We start from the raw sequence: 19129 nt of genomic DNA on the forward strand, positions 1-19129 counted from the left end.
AATAGGAATCCTCTGGGAGAAGGACTTTGTGCAGAATCGCTAGGTCTTCACTCCACTTTCTTAAAAAAATCCTGATATTTACCCACCCCCATGTCATCCAAAATGTTGATGTCTTTCTTTGTTCAGTTGAGGAAATTTCTCAATTTAATAGACTTTATTGGACCCTAACAGTTTACAGTTTCCATTCAGTTTAAAATTGAGGTTTCAACGCAGCTTCAAATGGCTCTAAACGATTCCAAACAAGGCATAAAGGCAATTTACATATGTGAAACGCACATTTGCGGATTATTTTCATCAATAAACTGACACAGGACATTAATTAGTATCATTTCACAAACAACAATGTTAGAACGGTCCTCTTTCTCCACACTTGTAAACACTGGGGCTGTAGTTTTGCATACGTCATGCTTGACCTTTTGACGTGATGATGCATTACATGAGGTCGCGCTGGCGCATCACACGGCTGGCGCAAGACGAGACATGGTGGTTTTAAAAGTACATATATATTTTATTTTTCTTGCCAAAATGACAATCATTTTGTTAGATAAGACCCTTATGCCTCGGTTGGGATCGTTTAGAGCCCTTTAAAGCTGTGTTGAAACTGCAATTTTAATCTGCATTGAAACTATAAACTGTTGGGGTCCAATACAGTCTATTAAATTGAGAATAATCCTTAAATGTTTTTCTTAAAAAAAAAAAAAGATTCTCGACTGAACAAAGAAACACATCAACATTTTGGATGACATGGGGTTAAGTAAATTTTCTGTTTTTTTTTTTTTTAAAGAAAATAGAGTAATCCTTTAACAAGACCTGGAGGTGTTGCAAATATGGCGGTGGAGTGACGTACATCCTTAAAAGGACTTTGGTGGCACTACACTTGTCTTTCAAGAGGAACTTCTTCAAGATTGGTTTCTTTATGAGTCACACTTTCAACCAAATTATGTTTAGTGATCCAATATGTTTGCAATATTAATGGAACTTTATGAAATAAAGAAAGAGAGTTATATTAAGAAATGCCTTGTGCTCTACATTCTTTAATTAAGTACTGATAGTTACTTATATTTGATAAGAATTCCACTATAGCTTTTTAGTCTATATACCTTTCAAACTAGGGGCGGTTTCCCAGGCAGGGATTAGACTAATCCTAGACTAAAATAAATGTAAGAGCTGCCCAAACTGAAAACAACTTGCACTTACATATGTCAGTGCCTTTTGTTTTGCCTCAAGTTGCACACCAGTAATGTTTTTAGTAAGGCATGTTTGTTATAACTAGTTATATTTCCTAATTAAACTAAGGCCTAGTCCTAGTTTAAACTAATCCCTGTCCGGGAAACCACCCCATTATGTAACAGTTAGCAAAATCCCCTTCATGACTATTGTTCAAGAGTGAGAATAACACATACACAACTCCGGCAGGCCCGCTCATCTCTAGTAGGTCAGCGTTCCTCAAACTCCAGACCAGCAATGGAATGTTTTGGCTCTGGCAGGATCAAAAGCTCCGGCCGTCTCCCTCATGTCACCTGACCGGAATCCAATTAAACCTTTATGGGGGATCAGAGTAAAGCAGTGTGTCTTTGTGAGTGTGCAGAAAGGTGCAGTGGTGGTGGTGTGTGGGGGGAGTGATGACTGAATGACCCTGCATCTCGATAAATGAAAAGAGGAGAAGTGGGAGGCACACAAGACGCACACACACACAAGGGGGAAATGTTTGGCGTGACTACTCTGAACATCAGGTCCTATTTAGGCAGTGTGCCACAGTCCAGCTATGACAATGAATCAGTGTCATATACATTTGGCAGATGCTTTAATCTAAAGTAGCTTATAGTGCATTCAAGCTATAGCCTACATTATATTATAGGCCTACATGGATTTCCTGGGACTTACCTGTGACCTTAGTGTTACTACTTGCAGCATGCTCTACCAACTGCTACAATATAGCATCAAGGCATTTCTCTTTCTCAGACCAAAACAACTTTTATTTTTAACTTACATTTACGGATTTGGCAGACACTTTTATAAAAAAAAAACACTCACAATAGATTTTATTAGTGTATATGTTCCCTGAGGCTCAGACACCTACGCAATGCTTTACAAATAGGAACACAGGAGCTATACATGATGAAGTATATTTAAGAGGCAGGGTGTTCTATCTTATTGATCCTAATGTTATGGATCGACACAAACGGCTGAAGTTTCGACTTTTAAACTTCCATTACGCTGATAATTCAATAAAAAACCGTTCAATGTCAGCGCAAAACCGACGAAGTGTACGGCAGAGGTGAGCTGAGATCACTGAATCAAATGATCGACTCCCCCGAGTGCGCGAGCAGTGACGTCACATCGGCGAGGAGCCAGCCAGGCATCCCGGAGGAAGGATCCGCGCGCCTCCTCCTCCACAGCCCAAGCGCACGAGCTCCGAGACGAGTGAGAGTATTGTGAATAGTCTCTGCACGCGTGGCCGTACAGAATGCTGCTCGCGAGGAACTCGCGTCTTTAAGGAAATGTAGGAATTACCGCATCACGGATTTAGTAGCAGTGTTTATTTAATTTTCATGCGTAGATATGCTCACCTACTCTTTTTGCCAAAACGTCCTGGAGATCCTATAGACGCAACTTTGGAGCGGCGGCTTTCGCCCGCTGTATCTGGTGAGTTACTTTCACAATAGCTTTTCAACTTTGCCAAATGTAACCTTTTGTTTTTGTACAAAATGCACCAGTGAAACAGGCAAAACACTATTATTAATATTGTAACAAATAGGTTACTACTGTTAGTACAACCACCGTTCCATAATAATTATAATTCTGCAACTTAAACTACATCAAATATAATAATGATCATTATACATTTGTCCCTTAATAATACCAATAATAAGTGGTCATGCAATAGGAACAAGTGACTTAATGGATGTAAGTATTATTATTATAAAGTCTGTTGCACAGATTGAAGTATAGAGCTTAGAGCAAAGCCTCGTGCATCGCTCGCGCTTGGGTACAGCAGTGAGACAGCGCCATCATTCGCGAGCAATAGTGTGCCGTGCTAAATCCACTCTTTTTATTTTTATTTAAGGCTTTTCTGTGAAAAAAAAATAAAACTTCAACATTTCCACAAAACATGTGTTGCTGCTCTGCGTTTAAGAAGTTCTGTTAATTAAATAAACCTCGACCTGTAAATAATGTAGGCTAGTATAATAGGTAACGTAGGTACCTTTCTCACGGGGTTATATTATCATGTCTATAATCCATGCCAAGATCAGGAGATAATTTATTTGCTTGTTCTAAAATCGTACGATGAAGCATATTTCTTCATCAAAGATAGAGGATTGGCACATAATATAAAACATCAAAGACGACTTCTGTCCCACTGCGAGGGGAGAGCGACGGCTGTTTCATCTTCATGCCAATAGGAAGTAGATCCGTGCAGTGCGCAGGGAACGCGGAGCGATACTTACAGCGCTTTGTGGGAGAGAGAGAAAGAGAGAGAGAGATTCTGGAGAGTTGAGTGTGAGTTGGAGAGAACGGCTGAGAGTATCGGTACCATGCGGACGTTCGGAACCTATAAACTTAATGAAAAGCCACCAAACAAAGGACGTTAGTGTTGTAATAGGTAAGCATGACTGGGCAACGGTTAAAATTCTTTATCTTTGACGGCGAGCGCTCTGGTTTTGTGCTCTTTTCAGAAATGCGTTAAAGTTTCACTCAGCTCGCTTTGCAAAGTTGCCACTGGCTCTTCGTAGTTGAAATATTGCAGCTTTGTTTACCGTGGCGTAAAGCAGATAGTGTACTCAACGTTTTCAATTGCTTTTGAATTATTAAAGACGAGCGGAGTCCAGAGTGGTCCGCTAATTGTTTTCAAACGGGAACTTCATACATCTGGCTGGCTCGTAGAGGCACCAGTGTGGCGACGTGAAATGAATAGACTGACGGGACTGGGGGATGGGGATGCAGAAGCTCCTCTTTTGTTGTTTTTTTGTTTTCATTTTTTAAAATATACATTGCCGCACATTGAAGAGAACTAACATGGGAGGTTTGTTGAGAACGAATAGGCTTTGTAGTGTTTTGATGTCGCTGAGAAAGTTCACTCAGATTTCTTTCATTTCTGAAGTGAACGTTACTGTAACAGACAGTTGATGATACTTTTATAAGCGCGAGGATGCACTGGGAAACGATACATGTCTCGAATACCTCCGTTTGCGGTTTTGAGGTTGTGAATTTCTGTCAACGTGAAGTCTAGTATGAATGGTAAATGGTTTCTAAATTTATTACACTGATATCACGGTTTTCATCGGATCTGAATTGATTCAGGCAAGCTGGCTGAATGTGTCTCTCAGCAAATCGCTTTATGCGAACACATGATACCGACGCTGAAAGTTTTCCACAGATTTGTTTAATATGGTTAGCCATGCAAATGGTGCTTTCCAGATGATCAGAAAATAGACCAAACAATATTACAAAAACTACGTTTTATTTACAAATTGTAGGTATAATAACCAACAAGGGTGCATATGGTTAAATTATATACAATTACCAACAGATCTTTATATTGTTGCAGTTGGGATGTTTATGTTATACAATGCAGATCATGATATTTAACTATTCAACAACATTTTCATTTAGGATTTTTCAGATGCATTGACATAATTGGTAATGTTTTCACTATAATAATTTATTGTTATGTACAAGTACCGTGCATTAATACAATGAAAACTTTCTTAAATGCTTTCCCACAGACTGTTAACAAGACAGAATATAATAGTCACCACTTCTAGTTAGACATATACAAATGTACAGAAATACCATTTTGTAGAGACCACTGTCATTAATGTGTGGTAAACATTTTTATGCATGTTTGCTTGTATGAACTTATTGAAGAACAATTTAATCTATTTATGTAATAAGCTTTTTATAGCTAAATATGATATATGCCAGGAACATTTTGAGAATAATATATAAGCTAATTTATTCAGAACAGTGGAATGCGACTGTGTTTATACACCAGGGGCTCTTCATCGTTGCGCTTTTCACAGCAATTCATCATTTGGCCTGTCTGCCGTCATGGTGTCTTTGGTGTAATGGGAAATTTAGACAAAAAGCCAGCGTCTGCTTCTGTGGACACTGATGCACTAATCGTATCTGTTCCAAGTCATGATGTGCCGTAAACAGATATTTAAATGGATGTCTGTCAGGTGCTTATGTGTAAACTGCATCTGCTGCAACTTATGAGTAAGCTATTATAATCAATTAATAACTGCCTAGGTTTTATGTCTTTGAGGGAAGTCTAAAAGTAAATGTGTTAAAAATGAATTGATCAGAGAATTTCAACATATTATATATGTATTGTCACTTAACTTTTTCTCTCTGTTCTTTACAGTTTCAGTGAAGAGTGCTCTGCAAACATGCAGAACCACGTGACTTCACTGCTGGCGGTTCTGCTGCTCCTGTGCGGCTGCACCAGGAACCAAAGCCTCGGCACTGCTCCTGTCCCTCAGTTTACCCAGTCTGTTTACAACGCTACCATTTATGAGAACTCTGCTGCTAAGACCTATGTGGAAAATCCTGTCAAAATGGGAATCTACATCACAGACCCCGCTTGGGAAATACGGTACAAAATTGTGTCGGGAGACAACGAGAACCTGTTCAAAGCTGAAGAGTACCAATTGGGAGACTTTAGCTTTTTGCGAATAAGGACCAAAGGAGGTAGCAGTGCCATTCTTAATCGAGAGGTTAAAGACCACTATATTCTCACAGTAAAAGCCATGGAGAAGAACTCAAATGCTGAGGCTCGGACAAGAGTCAGGATTCAGGTGCTAGATACAAATGACCTAAGGCCACTGTTCTCCCCAACCTCTTATAGTATATCATTACCTGAAAACACAGCTATTCGCACAAGTGTAGCAAAGGTAATGGCAACGGATGCAGACATTGGTACGAACGGAGAGTATTACTACAGCTTTAGAGAGTGGACAGACATGTTTTCAGTCCACCCCACAAGTGGTGTGGTTACACTAACCGGGAAGCTGGACTTCTCTGAGACAAAGCAGTATGAATTAGAGATTTTTGCTGTGGATCGAGGCATGAAGCTGTATGGTAGTAGTGGTTTTAGCAGCATGGCTAAGTTAACGGTACGAGTGGAACAGGCTAATGAGCATGCACCGGTCATCACTGCCGTAACGCTAGCACCATCAGACACTGACAAGGACCCTAGTTATGCTATTGTGACTGTCGAAGACAATGACCAAGGAGCTAATGGTGAGATAGCGTCCCTCAGCGTTGTTGCAGGTGATCCTCTTCAGCAATTTAAAGCCATGAGAACAAGCCCGGGCAGCAAAGAATACAAAATCAAAGCGGTCAAGCAAGTAGAATGGGATAGTCAGCCCTTTGGATACAACTTAACACTGCAAGCCAAAGACAAAGGAAGTCCACCCCAGTTTTCATCAGCAAAGGTCATCCATGTCACATCCCCCCACTTTAAAGTAGGGCCTCCTAAATTCAGTCAAGCTATATACAGAGTCAACGTGAGTGAATTTGCTCCTCTGCACACACCTGTTGTAATGGTAGCAGCTGTGCCAAAGTATCCCCAACTTAAGTATGCATTCAAACACAAATTGGCTAAAAATCATTTCACCATTAATGCAGATTCAGGCTTGATCACAACGGCTGGACCCCTTCATGCAGACTCTGTGTCCAGATACGAATTAGAAGTTGTGACCAGTGACAAAAAAGCAGCCGCTAAAGTCATTATTGATGTGATTGATGTGAACAACAACGCTCCAGAATTTAAACAAACATCTCACAGAGCTAGCGTTGATGAAAATATGCCGATAGGCACTAGTGTGCTAACAGTCAAAGCCACTGATTTAGACAGCGGGGAGAATGGATATGTCACTTACAGCATTGCCAATGTGAATCCCCAGCCATTTGTTATTGACTATTTCTCGGGTGTCGTCAGTACTTCAGAGACTTTGGATTATGAACTGATGCCAAGGATTTATACTTTAAAAGTGCGGGCATCAGACTGGGGTTCCCCTTTTCGGCGTGAGGTAGAAACTCAAGTTACGATCACGCTCAACAACCTGAATGACAACAAGCCACTTTTTGAGAATGTGGACTGTGACGTGACTATGCCAAGAGATCATGGTGTCGGTGAACAGATAACAACAGTATCTGCTATCGATGCTGATGAGTTGCAGCTTGTACGGTACACAATAAAAGCTGGCAATGACTTGAATCTTTTCGAGCTGAACCCAAACTCAGGTGTACTGTCTTTAAAGCAGCCCTTAACTGAGGGTGAGGCAGCGAAAATGTCACTTCACAGCTTGCAGATAATAGCCAGCGATGGAGAACACGAAACTCAACCTATGTTTTTAAACGTTACAGTCGTTACAGCCCGTAAATCGGTCCAAGTAAAATGTGTTGATACTGGAGTCGCCAGCATGTTGGCAGAAAAGCTGCTTCAAGGAAGCAAGCTCCACAGCCAAACTGAACCTGAAGACAACTTCCAAGACATTCACTCCGTGAACCGCTTTGCTCCCCAGTTTTTGGACACTTTTCCCAGTGTTATTGAAGTCAAAGAAGACTTGCCTGTTGGAGCCAGGATCGTCCATCTGAGTGCTTCAGATTCTGACAGCGGTTTTAATGGAAAATTGGTTTACGTTATATCTGGAGGCGATGCTGGGAGTCATTTTGTTGTTGACATGGACAGTGGATGGCTCAAAGTGTATTCTCCCCTTGATAGGGAAACAGCCGATCACTATACATTGAACATTACTGCCTACGATCTTGGAATACCTCAGAAGTCCTCTTCACGCCTACTGGATGTAAAGATTCTGGATGCGAATGACAACAGCCCACAGTTTTTACAAGATGCATATTCAGTGGAAATCAGTGAGAGCACAGCTGTCGGCACAGAGATCATTCAGGTTGAAGCAAAAGATAAAGATCTCGGGGATAATGGCGTGATCAGATACTCCATATTGGCAGACACTGATCAATTTGCTATTGACACGGAGACTGGGGTTGTTACGGTGAAGAAGCCTTTAGATCGTGAGGTACAACCCAGTTTTGTACTGAAGATAGCAGCTCATGATCAGGCCACTGCTGAACCTCAACTTATTTCGACTGTGTTACTTAAAGTCACACTGGAAGATGTAAACGACAACCCTCCAAAATTCATTCCCCCAAACTATCAGGTTAAAGTACGAGAGGATCTGCCCATCGGTACAGTTATTATGTGGCTGGAGGCTCATGATCCTGATGTTGGACCTTCTAGCCAGGTACGATACAGCCTCGTAGACAACGGGGATGGGAAATTCGAAGTGGACAAATTGAGCGGTGCTCTAAGAATTGTCCAAAATCTGGATTACGAGAAAAAGCAAGTGTACAGTCTCACCGCAAGAGCAAAGGACAAAGGGAAACCCATATCTTTGTCTTCAAGTTGTCACATTGAAGTGGAGGTTGTGGATGTGAACGAAAATCTGTACAGACCATTGTTCCCATCATTTGTGGATAAAGGATATATTAAAGAGGATGTGCCCAATGGAACATCAGTGATGAAAATCACAGCTCAGGATGAGGATAAAGGAAGAGACGGAGAAATCCGTTACTCCATACGGGATGGGTCAGGTCTCGGGATCTTTACTATTGATGAAGAAACTGGTAAGTTATCTTCCTTGACCCTTTTATCTGTTTAGGACTGGGGTGGGTGCGGGGGATGTATTGTTGAGTCATGAATTATTCAACTAACAAATCTTCTATGCATGAAATGGCCAGTGATATGAGGGGTGCAAATGTGAAAGGACTTGTTGTATCAGTGGCATTTTGGTTTGTACAGAAGGAGGGATTCATTTTGCGTGGCATCAGTTGGATGCTTGTGCAGGTTGGTGGTAGCAGTTGGATGTTATTGATAGAGCTAATGAAGTGCATCCTGATTCGTTTCATTTTTCTGCCGGAGGAGAGAGAATTGATGGCAGGAACAGATGGAGCAGCTGTCTCTCAGACCTGCTGTAGACATTCCAAACTAGTTGCCTTGGTATTAAGAGGATTGCTCGCCCTCCCCACCCCCAACTTCCGTGCTTACATATTTTTCCACTTCATTCTTTTTCCCTGTCTATTTTTCTTTCTCGATAAAAAAAATCAAACCCCGACTATTTATCGTTTATAGATTATTTTTTTATGCAAGCCGTGAGATTCTTAATGCGTATTAATGCGTTGTTCCAGCCGTTGAGAGTTAGAAAACGATGCATTTTAAACCAAAACATTTTTTTGAGGCAAAAGTCAACATCTGGCCTCATTATCCTTATACAAAGAATGTATTAATACCTCTCTCAGCTGCCCTGACCGCTCACAGCACCTGTGCCAAAAATCTAAAATAAGCAGTCTGGAATTCCAACGGTCTTTTGAGTTTTGACACAGAGCAGTACTGGCCACCCAGTGTAAAGTAAATGCCTAATATACCCATACAGCTTGCAAGACTGTAAATATGCATGTGTATAAGCCTGTGTGTGTGCATCAAGGTTATTTTTTATTAAATGGTTTTTACATTATGCAGGATGGTGTTATATGAAAAAAATAGTAAATAGCAAAAATGACTTCAGCTGAGTTTTTATAGACTGGGCCACATATTGCTATTGAACAAATGACTCCTGAAGTCAATCTACTGTAAAATTGCCAGGAAAAGAAGGTAAATTAGCAATTTAGACCATTGATCGCTTTTGTGAAATCTTGCTTTCTTTGGTTGGAAATTTAGCATGACAGGATGTACTGGCATAGGGTTGTCACCACAACAAGACCATCTGTCGGGTATTGAGCCTGCCCAGTATTATGGAGATTGAGCTTTGCTGCACTTACAGTGAAGGAAAGTTTATTGTAATACATGTCGGTTATATTTTTCCTAAAAAAGGTCCCGTTCTTTTTGTGTTTTTGAAGCTTTGATTTTGTTTACAGTGCGCAATATAACATGTGTTCATGTTTTACATGTAAAAAACGCAGCATTTTTGTATAGCGCCGTTTTCACTGTCCTAAAAACGGGCTGATGTCTTCCTTGTACAAAGAAAGTCCCTCCTTTAGAAATATGTAACGAGTTCTGATTGTGTAGTTTGTTTAGTGTGTTGTGATTCGACCGCAGCTTAGCTTAGCAGAGCCGTTTGAGCCAAAGCTGGCGACTGACGTATTCCTGTGGGCGGAGTTTATTCAAAACTGTTTTATTGACGTAATAAATTCGGCAAGTAGAGGGCTGTAGTCCAAACCAGCCATTCGCTGTAGGCTTTGAAAGGGGACTTCTGTTAAAAAAATATATCGCCTGGCAGTGAACTTTGAGCTTTATCATTTTGCAGGTATTATTTATGCTCTAACATCAACATTACATACTAACTTAAGTTTGAAAAATGGGATCAGGAAGAATGTGACCTTTAAATGGTTTGTAAATAGCTTTATCCTTACTGCAGAATAAGTGTTTTCTCTTTGGGGTTATTGAATACAATTTTTATAGTTTTCATTTTATTCATATTTACTAACTTGTCAGCTGCCACTCATCACCCATACTAAGTATTGTCTATTGTGAGTCCTCAACCTCGGATATATAATTCTTTGTCATATAAAACATGCAGGTCACCAGGAGTATATGACCTTCTCCCTGGCATTCTGACCCTCAAATGGATCTATCTGCTCTGTTGGCCATGCCATTGTCTTTTTCTGAGTCCCATTGTTAATGATTATACGCAGGGCTGGTAGCAAAGCAGATATGCCTGAGGTAACACCAGCTCCCATGGGAATGGAAAGATTAGCAGAGGGGCTGATTTGGAGGTTTGGGTGGGAGGCGTTGAGGTTTAAGGTCACTACATGTGGGTTGAAGATCAGATTTCAAGCAAGGAATCAATCTTAAACCCAAGGCTGAATCCATAAGTAGAGTAGTAGTAGTAGATTCATTTGTTGTTTAGCACTAAATAGTTTAAAAATAAAAGAGTGGTCACCACTGTCAAAGACTACAGATGGTATAGAGACACCTTTAGTCATGTTTTACGAGTGGCTAACGCACATCTGGACTGATTTGGCTAACTGTGCTTTGCAATATATTTCCATGTGTTTGTGTTTATCCATTTTATTCTTCTCTAGTTCAGCAGACCCTTAGGGGTTTGGGTTATGGAGAGGAATGTGCAAATTAAATGTTGTCTGTTGTTTATTTCTACCCCCTCTTATTTTGTTTGACTGAACCCCACATGCTTGATTCCAGTAGTTTTCCCTTGTAGGGATTTGAAGCATGCCCTGTCTTTCCATAGATGTAATTTTGTGTAAGTGACATGAAGGCTGTCCCCAAAAACTTCAATTTTGAAAGAAGTAATGTGAATTTGACATGTTTTGGGTTCCATTGTGTCACTAGTAGTTTAATTCATACTCATACATTTCAATAAGTTTAGTCTCGCTTGAAAACTAAATGGGGTTTGTCATTTTTATGGTCTGCCTTTTCGCTTTGTTTCAGTGACTGACCAACAGCAGCAGTGTTTACATGTATAGTTCTCACAAACATGTCAAGAGCTGGGAGCTATGTTGAGCCCTGGTGAGACCTTAGTGCTTAAACCAAGCTAATTTTATGACTGGTGTGTGTGTTTGTTGGAAAACGACACACACATACAAGCACAGATGCACAAGGCATTGAGGTATGCTGCTAAATTAATTGATGTCACCAGAGCCACACAAATACATTTCTGTCTGTATTTAATAAACCTCAGATGGTTAAAAGAGAACGGAAAGCAAATTCACGGGTCAAGGATCTTCGACTATAGTTTATATACTGTATGAAACTGATTACTTTTTGTATTTATAAAATAAAATGCTAAAAACAAAGTGTGAGGAATACACTTATATAAGGTTACTGAATAGAATTAAATTGGATGCCCACTTTAAATAACTGACATTAATAATATTAACTTTTCATTTTAGTCTTAACACCTTCTCCTTTTTTCCTCCTGAGCCGGAATCACGTGTACAAGGCACTTTTCTCATTTTCCCGTCTACCGAGAATAGTACATTTCTGCACTACTATATTACATTTGCTCTGTAATGTAGACCGCTTCGATTTTTTGCCAAATTGAACACACGAGATGTGATAAAGCAATTTGCACTCCATCTAAAAGCTTAGAGTGCTTACTAAAATTTGAAGTTTATTAAAGGAATAAAAAGTTTGAACTTTAGTACTGGTCTGTTTTAGGGCTTGTAAAAATTGGATTGGGGTGATGCATACTTTGATGATGTAATTGGAAACTATGTCTCATAATTGAGCAGATGTGTAGAAGCTTATCTAGATCATCTCTATGTATGAATTAGAAGTATTTTGACAAACATGAGTTTAACATTGTATTATCATGTCACTCCACTTAGGCATATTTTACATTGTTATGTATTTATTCAGCCTGATCTCACGAGAATTCATACATATTTCACAAGTTGGCTAACACGTGTAAATTTGTATGTGCAAAAACGTATGATTATAATAAAAAAAAACTAACAAAACCTCCCCCCAACCCCAACGTCACAGGGGTAAAGGCCAATTGTACAAAAATTTACAAATGTGGTCATGCAAATTAGCCACCTTGTAAAATAATGATTTGGGTCTGCACAATGCATCGCATGAGATGAGATGCGCATGATAATTGCATGCGATTTATCGTGAAGCCCTAGTACGAATTGCCATTAGATAGGGGTCATTATGAGATTTTATTGAGATGGAAAATAAATATTTGGAGTGCGTATGTGAAGTTTTAGTTCAAAATACTCCACAGATAATTAATTATAGCATGTTCAAATTGCAACTTTGTAGGCCTGAGCAATAGTGTGCTGTTTTTGGGTGTGTCATCTAAAATGCAAATGAGCGGATAAAATGCAAACACTGATCACAATGATGGTGGTTTGAAATTCAATTGTGCTGTCAATTTTTTATTTTTTTTCTCTTTCTCACTGCGCTAAATGGCAGTGCCGTTGTTGGTTAGTGCAGATAAGGGGTGGTAATATTGTAATTGGCCTTGCTACCTACCTCACAAAACAGGCAAAACCTATTTTTACACATGCTAGCAGAAAATGATTTACCCAAAAAAGTTACTGAGTTGATATTTTTCACGTTTTCTAGGTTGATAGAAGCACTGGGGACCCAATTATAGCACTTAAAATGGAAAAAGTCTGATTTTCACACTATGACCCCTTTATACTCTAATATCAACATCATTGTACAAGTGCAAGTAACTTGCATCAACATTATAATTTTCGTCCAACTGTATGTGCACACATAATGACTAATTCACTTTTCATGCACAGATCACATATCACAATATGTAATATTTCATAAACAGTGGTTCGAGGGTTTCTGCCCATTTAATAGTTACGTGTACCAGAACATCTTTCAATTATATAAGAACTAGCTGGTTGCATTATTGATTATTTCCTCTCTGGTCAGGACACACTGATGGTATGGTCCCTTAAGCTTTCATTGAAATACAGTCATATCTGCTTGAGCCAGACAACTTTAGGTCAGTGTCCGTCCCATAGTGCTGAGCATGCAACCATGTCTGATCCCCTCGCTGACATTCACCGCTCAAAAATATCTTGTTTTTTCCACGGGCCAGTGTAGAAAACCATCTACTGGGAACTCCATTCCCTGTTTGATTGATGACTACAGAATGCAAACTGACTTGTGATATAAGAACACAACATACAAAAACATTTTCAACTTCTGGTTAAGATTGCCATCAAGCAAGGCCAAAAAGCATTTTTCTCATTCAAGTCCATGCCCTAAAACCATGTAAATAATGTACTTAGTCCTTCACTTCTGTTAACATTTTTTACTTATTTTAGAATAAAGGTCATTGTAGAATGTTGTTCTAGAAAGGTGTAATTTCAATGTGTTTTATAAAGCACTTTTGGCGTTTTTATGGCAGCCGGTGTAGCATTTCTAAAAACGAAAAACACTTTGACATAGTAAATGAATTACTCATTTTAGCTGTGTAAAAAGGTATCAGAGAGCTTTTAAAAAGGTGCCTTTCTTGCTTTGTGACTGGTATTCGTTTTTTCTTATGGCTAGTAATGAAAAGGGACTTTGTACAGAAATAAATTAGTTTAGCAAGCAAATGCATATACTGGTCTGCATACTGCAAACTCCATATGTACCCCTCATATGCCCTTCCTGTGGATAGAGGTTGGCTGGTTCTTTCTGATGCCAGATAACAGAGGAATGTGCTGGCGGCTTTGTCTTCTCATGTTTGCCTACCTCTCGGTTGGCCGGGAGAAGGGGAAAGGGGGTCATCAGAATGAAAAGGGGCAATAAAGGGCTCTCTCTCTCTTTTTACCATGCCCATTTCTCACTATGTTTCAAAATATTGAGCCTCTCCATGGGCCATCTTGGCTTTTTTCACTGTTGGTTTCGTTCTCTCAAGAGTGTGACAACGTCTTTTCCAGTATTTTTTGCGCAGGGTACATGACTGACTCCGTTTTGTCTCTGCTTGAGTCTTGTTGCTGGGGCAACAAGGTTCTGGAATGCAGAGGGATCAGGAGTTGATTGTAGGGTGCTAAATAAAAAGCATACTTTCCCTAGTTAAAGTCGACTGCCGTCTCCAACTATCAAGTCCATTTTGGGAACTTGTGTCGATGTTACCTTTTGTTATTTTTATGTGCCCAAATAAAATCAGCACATGTAAAAGATCAACCACGGGAAAAACTAAATTTTTTAGTTTTAGAAATCTGCACCGTAGAAAGAATTGACTAGTAAATTAAGTTCAACATGTAGCCCAATATTTCAAACTCAGATTTGATGTGCGTGGACCGGCTCCCAGCACTGCCAGTTTTTATTACAGTGACCAATATTGCCATGTTCACTGTTCCCCTGTGATGTCAGACTGTTATAACAAGAATCGAAAGCAAATGACAGCAGATGTAAACACGGCACTGGTGAAAGCAAAATGCGAAACCAAAGGCGCTAACCGTCGACGTGAGACAAACAGTATGATGCATCTACTCTCAAACTGTATGTGACTGTGCGTCAATGTTAACTGCCATTTTAGCATAGCACAACCTGGGACTATGAATGTTACACCCACAGCGTTTGCACTCAGAGGTTAGGGATGAGAAATGAAGATGAATGCTTTTCATTTCACTATCAGGCTTCGACGCTCTGCAGATAATCGCAACAGCTTGCAACAAAGGCACAGGAAATCATTGCATCATGGAGCGTTAGTAAATCTGCAGTGTTATCATTAGAAATCTGCACCTGAAACCTTTTTTTTAGACTAGTTGATTTGCTCGGCCGTACAAATCATAGCATCACTGAACTTTAGCGAATTACTTGAAGAAATGTAAACCAACATTAAAGCTGGTTTTAACGGCAACAACATAAACAAACAGCGTTTGTTGCCCAGACTTCGGGTAGACTTTTGGAAACCGAGACATTTTTATTTTCTGCGAGGTATTTGTTCCAGAGCTCAGTTTAGTTGCTAGCCAACCGATAAACAAGCACAGACCGGAAGTTAATTTCGGGCTAGGCGCGTAACCGCAGCAATGCACGTGCATTTGATGAAACCGTCTATAATATTGATGTTTGTTTCAGAAAGTTGGTTTGTGCCACTTTTCCTCCAGATAACAGTTGCGAATAAATTTACGTTTGTAATGATATATAAAGATGTAATTAGGAGGCTAGTTAAGAGTCAAACATCTGGGGTTTGAACCTAATGACTTCTATTCCCCATGTTTTATTGCCTCGCCAGCCTCCTCCCTGCCGTATTTAAACCGCCTTTGATCCTCGCCACATAGAAACACTCCGAGGAGCGCAAGTTTATAAATAGAAAAGTGAGGAGAAAAGAAATAAGGCTTTCAAAATGTCAAGGCAGCACCCCATATGAAACACACTGGCACTTCATAGTCTTATCAGCTTTCCCAAAAGAGGAGAGAAAACCTCTCCGGCATGAACCGGGACGCTAATGCGCTGGCCTGGTGATAATGCCATTGCCTACTATGTAACCGGGCTGCTATTTCATGCTTAAAAAATATGTTGTCATAACAAGGACAGGCGGCTGTTATCAGAGTGAGTTCGGGGCGAAAGAGCGTCCTCAAATACTAAATATGATATTTTAAGCAAACAGACCCGCTCGCCGCCAGACTACAAGGTCTTTGCAATAACATGAGGTGACTGGGACAAAAGGATCTGTTCGGGAAAGTGTCAAAAGAATCTCTCATCTGGAATTAATCGACTGAAGCAGGCAAAGAAAACACAGTTTACTGTCAACCGTGTTCATTCATTGATAAATTTCCACTTTTATTGCACTTTCATGTGCTTTTTTCGAATACAAGCTTCGGGTTTGTTTTTACACTCTTTGCTCTAGGGCAGCATATTTTATCAGATTTGATTCATTTGTTAAATTTCTTTCCACAAGCGCTCCTGTTAATGCATGCTTGTGTTTTATCACTCAATATTCGTTGTTTTAAAAATGCAGTTGTTAGATATCCGCTTTGTATTTGTTTTTAAGATGATGTGATTAGCGGGATATGTAGAGCGAGACCGCGTGCTGTATTAAGTCAGTGAAATCATTATTTTCCTCTGTAAGTATGAGTTTTCCCTCCAGGCAAATGTTACTAACAGTTTCTGTAGGGTTAGTCGGGTTGCCAGCTGCTTTGTTTGCTCGGACGATATAGTGAAAACGCAATGATGCGTAACACGGAAATAAATGGTTGACTCAAGAGGCTCTGCTAGCCCATAATCGCTTGGCCAGGATGCATAGCAGATAAGATAGCTTTTGTGTACCGCACTGTTTGTTAAAGTCATCAAGCACTCATTCTTTAATTGCTTCCTCAATTCATATAGAGGCTGATAACGTTGGCACTTGCAGCAGGTCTATGAGAAATTTAAAGTAGGTTTTTTTGGATTTGATTCAGGAAAACATGTTTTTCCCATAACGTGCAATTAGAGCTTTACAAAAGTTATAAAATTCGGAAAGTAATCTCATGCAAACAGTCAGCATTTGCTCTCTGGAGTCCAGTACAATTTCCCAATTTGAGCATGGTTATAAAGTAGAAAAGGGTTTGCTTGAAGCTTAAAGTCGGGTATGAATATTCCTCAAGGCTTGTGCTGTACTATCTAGGCACTCCTGCATCACTAAAGTTGTGTGGGTGAAGTGAAGTGGGTAGCTTTCTTTTATAGCCCCCCCCCCCAAAAAAAAAAACACTGGGAACCGAGAGCATGATATGATTAAGGCCGGGAAAAAGGGTAGTGGGAGCTTAGCCGAGGGTTCCCTTCTAATACTTCTGCTTTTGACATAGGAATCTAAAGTATTCCTCTAGAGTTTCAAGAAAGAGGAGGTAGAGAGAAAAATCGCTGAGAAAGTTTATGTAAGCATGTGCGAAAGAGGCCTAAAAAGGTGGAGGAATGCAGGATCCCCGATGAACAGAATTAACCAAGCCAGTTCAAAGTGTTTCAAAGCATGGCACGTTCTAAGCCGCCCCAACTTAGGGGCTGTCCACACGGAGACGCGAATCACTGTATACGCATAAATTTGTTATCGTATTGGCGTTTCATCCACACGGATCCGGCGATTTCAGAGAGTGAAACCGCTATTTTTTGAAACCTGGTCCTAAAGTGGATAAATCTGAAACCGACACCCTTGCGGTTTCGTCTGTACAGCCAATCCGTATATTTTGTGAAGCGAAAACGTCATCACATCACGTGTCGGAAGCGTCCCACGTAACAGCAACAACAATAACGGCGGATTACGTGATTGTGTTCGTGCTACAGAAGCTACTAAAGCCTACTAGCTTTATTACAGCAAAATCTATTGCGTCTATGCAATTGTGGTGACCAACAAGCGATAATGGACAACACCATACGTTGGCTATGCGCATGCTCAAAGTCTTCTTCTCCGTGTATAGTGTATATCTGTGGCAGAATTACAGCGCCCCATACTGGTCCGGCATATATACTACACCGCTTTCAGTCGGTTTCAGTGGTTTCGTGTTTACGGATTATTTTTTTAGAGCAAGGAAAAAAAATGAACGGATAGGGAATGCACCGGCTTCGTGTGGATATAGCCTTAGCCTTCTGTCTGTACCACCTCCAGTACATATGTGAAGTCTTCTCTGAAGGTCAGAGAATTGCTCAGAGTTAGTCAAGCTTGACTTTGATGATTACAGGAGCTAAACTTGCGTGGCTCATTACACATCATCCGCCAGAAAAAAGCAACGATATTGACAGTATTCGAAGGCAACTCGTCTCTTTATGAAAATTAGCGGTGGGGCTAAACAGGATTTTACATATCATAATCCTCTTTTTGACAACCTGCATAATCTTCCTTGGCTTTCTAAATTGGTGCAGTTGCCAGCTTTTCATGCACAAGGAATTTGCAATCTCCCAAACTGACTCTGTGCCATGTGTTTGTAAGTGTTAAAAGAATAGGAAGGGAATGAAAGGGAGGTCTGTTTGCATGTATTACATTTGATTCATGTCTTGTTAGTAAATATACATTAAAGTGCATTATCTTGGACATGACTATTATTTCCATATATTTGAACTGACAGAGACGATAAAGCAGACAGTACATAATAGAGAAGATAGGGTGGGATTAGGAAATGACCCGAGCCAGATTCAAACTTGGTCAACACTGTGCAATATGTTGAAGCACATGCCCTATCCACCAGGCCATGGCTTCGACAAGACCTTCTTTCTGACCCTTATTATTGCCAAGCTGAGAAACAGTAGAAGAGGGATGGGAGAATGGAGACTGTGCTATTCCCCAATCCACTTAACATTCCTGTCATTGGTCCTTGATACTCTCTGCCAGGACACAAGCCTTAAAGGAATAGTTCGTAGAGAAATTAAAATGCGTGGTCATTTAATCACCTTCATGTCTTCTGCACTTATTTTTTTGTAGGATTTGTATCAGGATGTCCAAGCTGCTTTTTGCTATACAGTTAAATTAATTGGTGACCATCATAGCTTTACGTTTGTTTATGAGCTTTTTTGTGCCCATCTGCTTTCATTTTACGAAGGATTTTTTTTGTTTTTTTAACCGATTTAACAGTCAGTGTGAGTAAAGTAAATCTGATTCAGTCTGTCATTGGGGATGTTGAAGCAGTCTGAGAATGAAATTCACTTCCTCGCTGTCTCCTT

At 40.1% G+C, this 19129-nt stretch overlaps 1 protein-coding gene across 10 annotated transcripts in view; it reads left to right on the plus strand.

Moving 5' to 3' along the window:
* Nucleotides 1-2432: 2432 nt before the first annotated feature.
* Nucleotides 2433-19129, plus strand: part of fat1a (FAT atypical cadherin 1a) — a 90899-nt gene continuing 74202 nt past the window's right edge. For 9 of the 10 annotated variants that reach the window (XR_010527715.1, XR_010527714.2, XR_010527713.1 and 6 more), the window contains exons 1-2: nt 3474-3604; nt 5369-8652. Coding sequence is in view for 6 of the 10 variants with exons in the window: in XM_065254519.1 (XP_065110591.1) it covers nt 5394-8652 (3259 nt within the window). In the remaining 4 variants the exon portion in view is untranslated. Of the gene's footprint in view, nt 2647-3473; nt 3605-5368; nt 8653-19129 lie in introns of those variants that run through there. The other variant, XM_065254520.2, reaches the window with a different exon arrangement.

Source organism: Paramisgurnus dabryanus, chromosome 4, assembly GCF_030506205.2.
Source record: "Paramisgurnus dabryanus chromosome 4, PD_genome_1.1, whole genome shotgun sequence".
Taxonomy (NCBI): Eukaryota; Metazoa; Chordata; class Actinopteri; order Cypriniformes; family Cobitidae; genus Paramisgurnus; species Paramisgurnus dabryanus.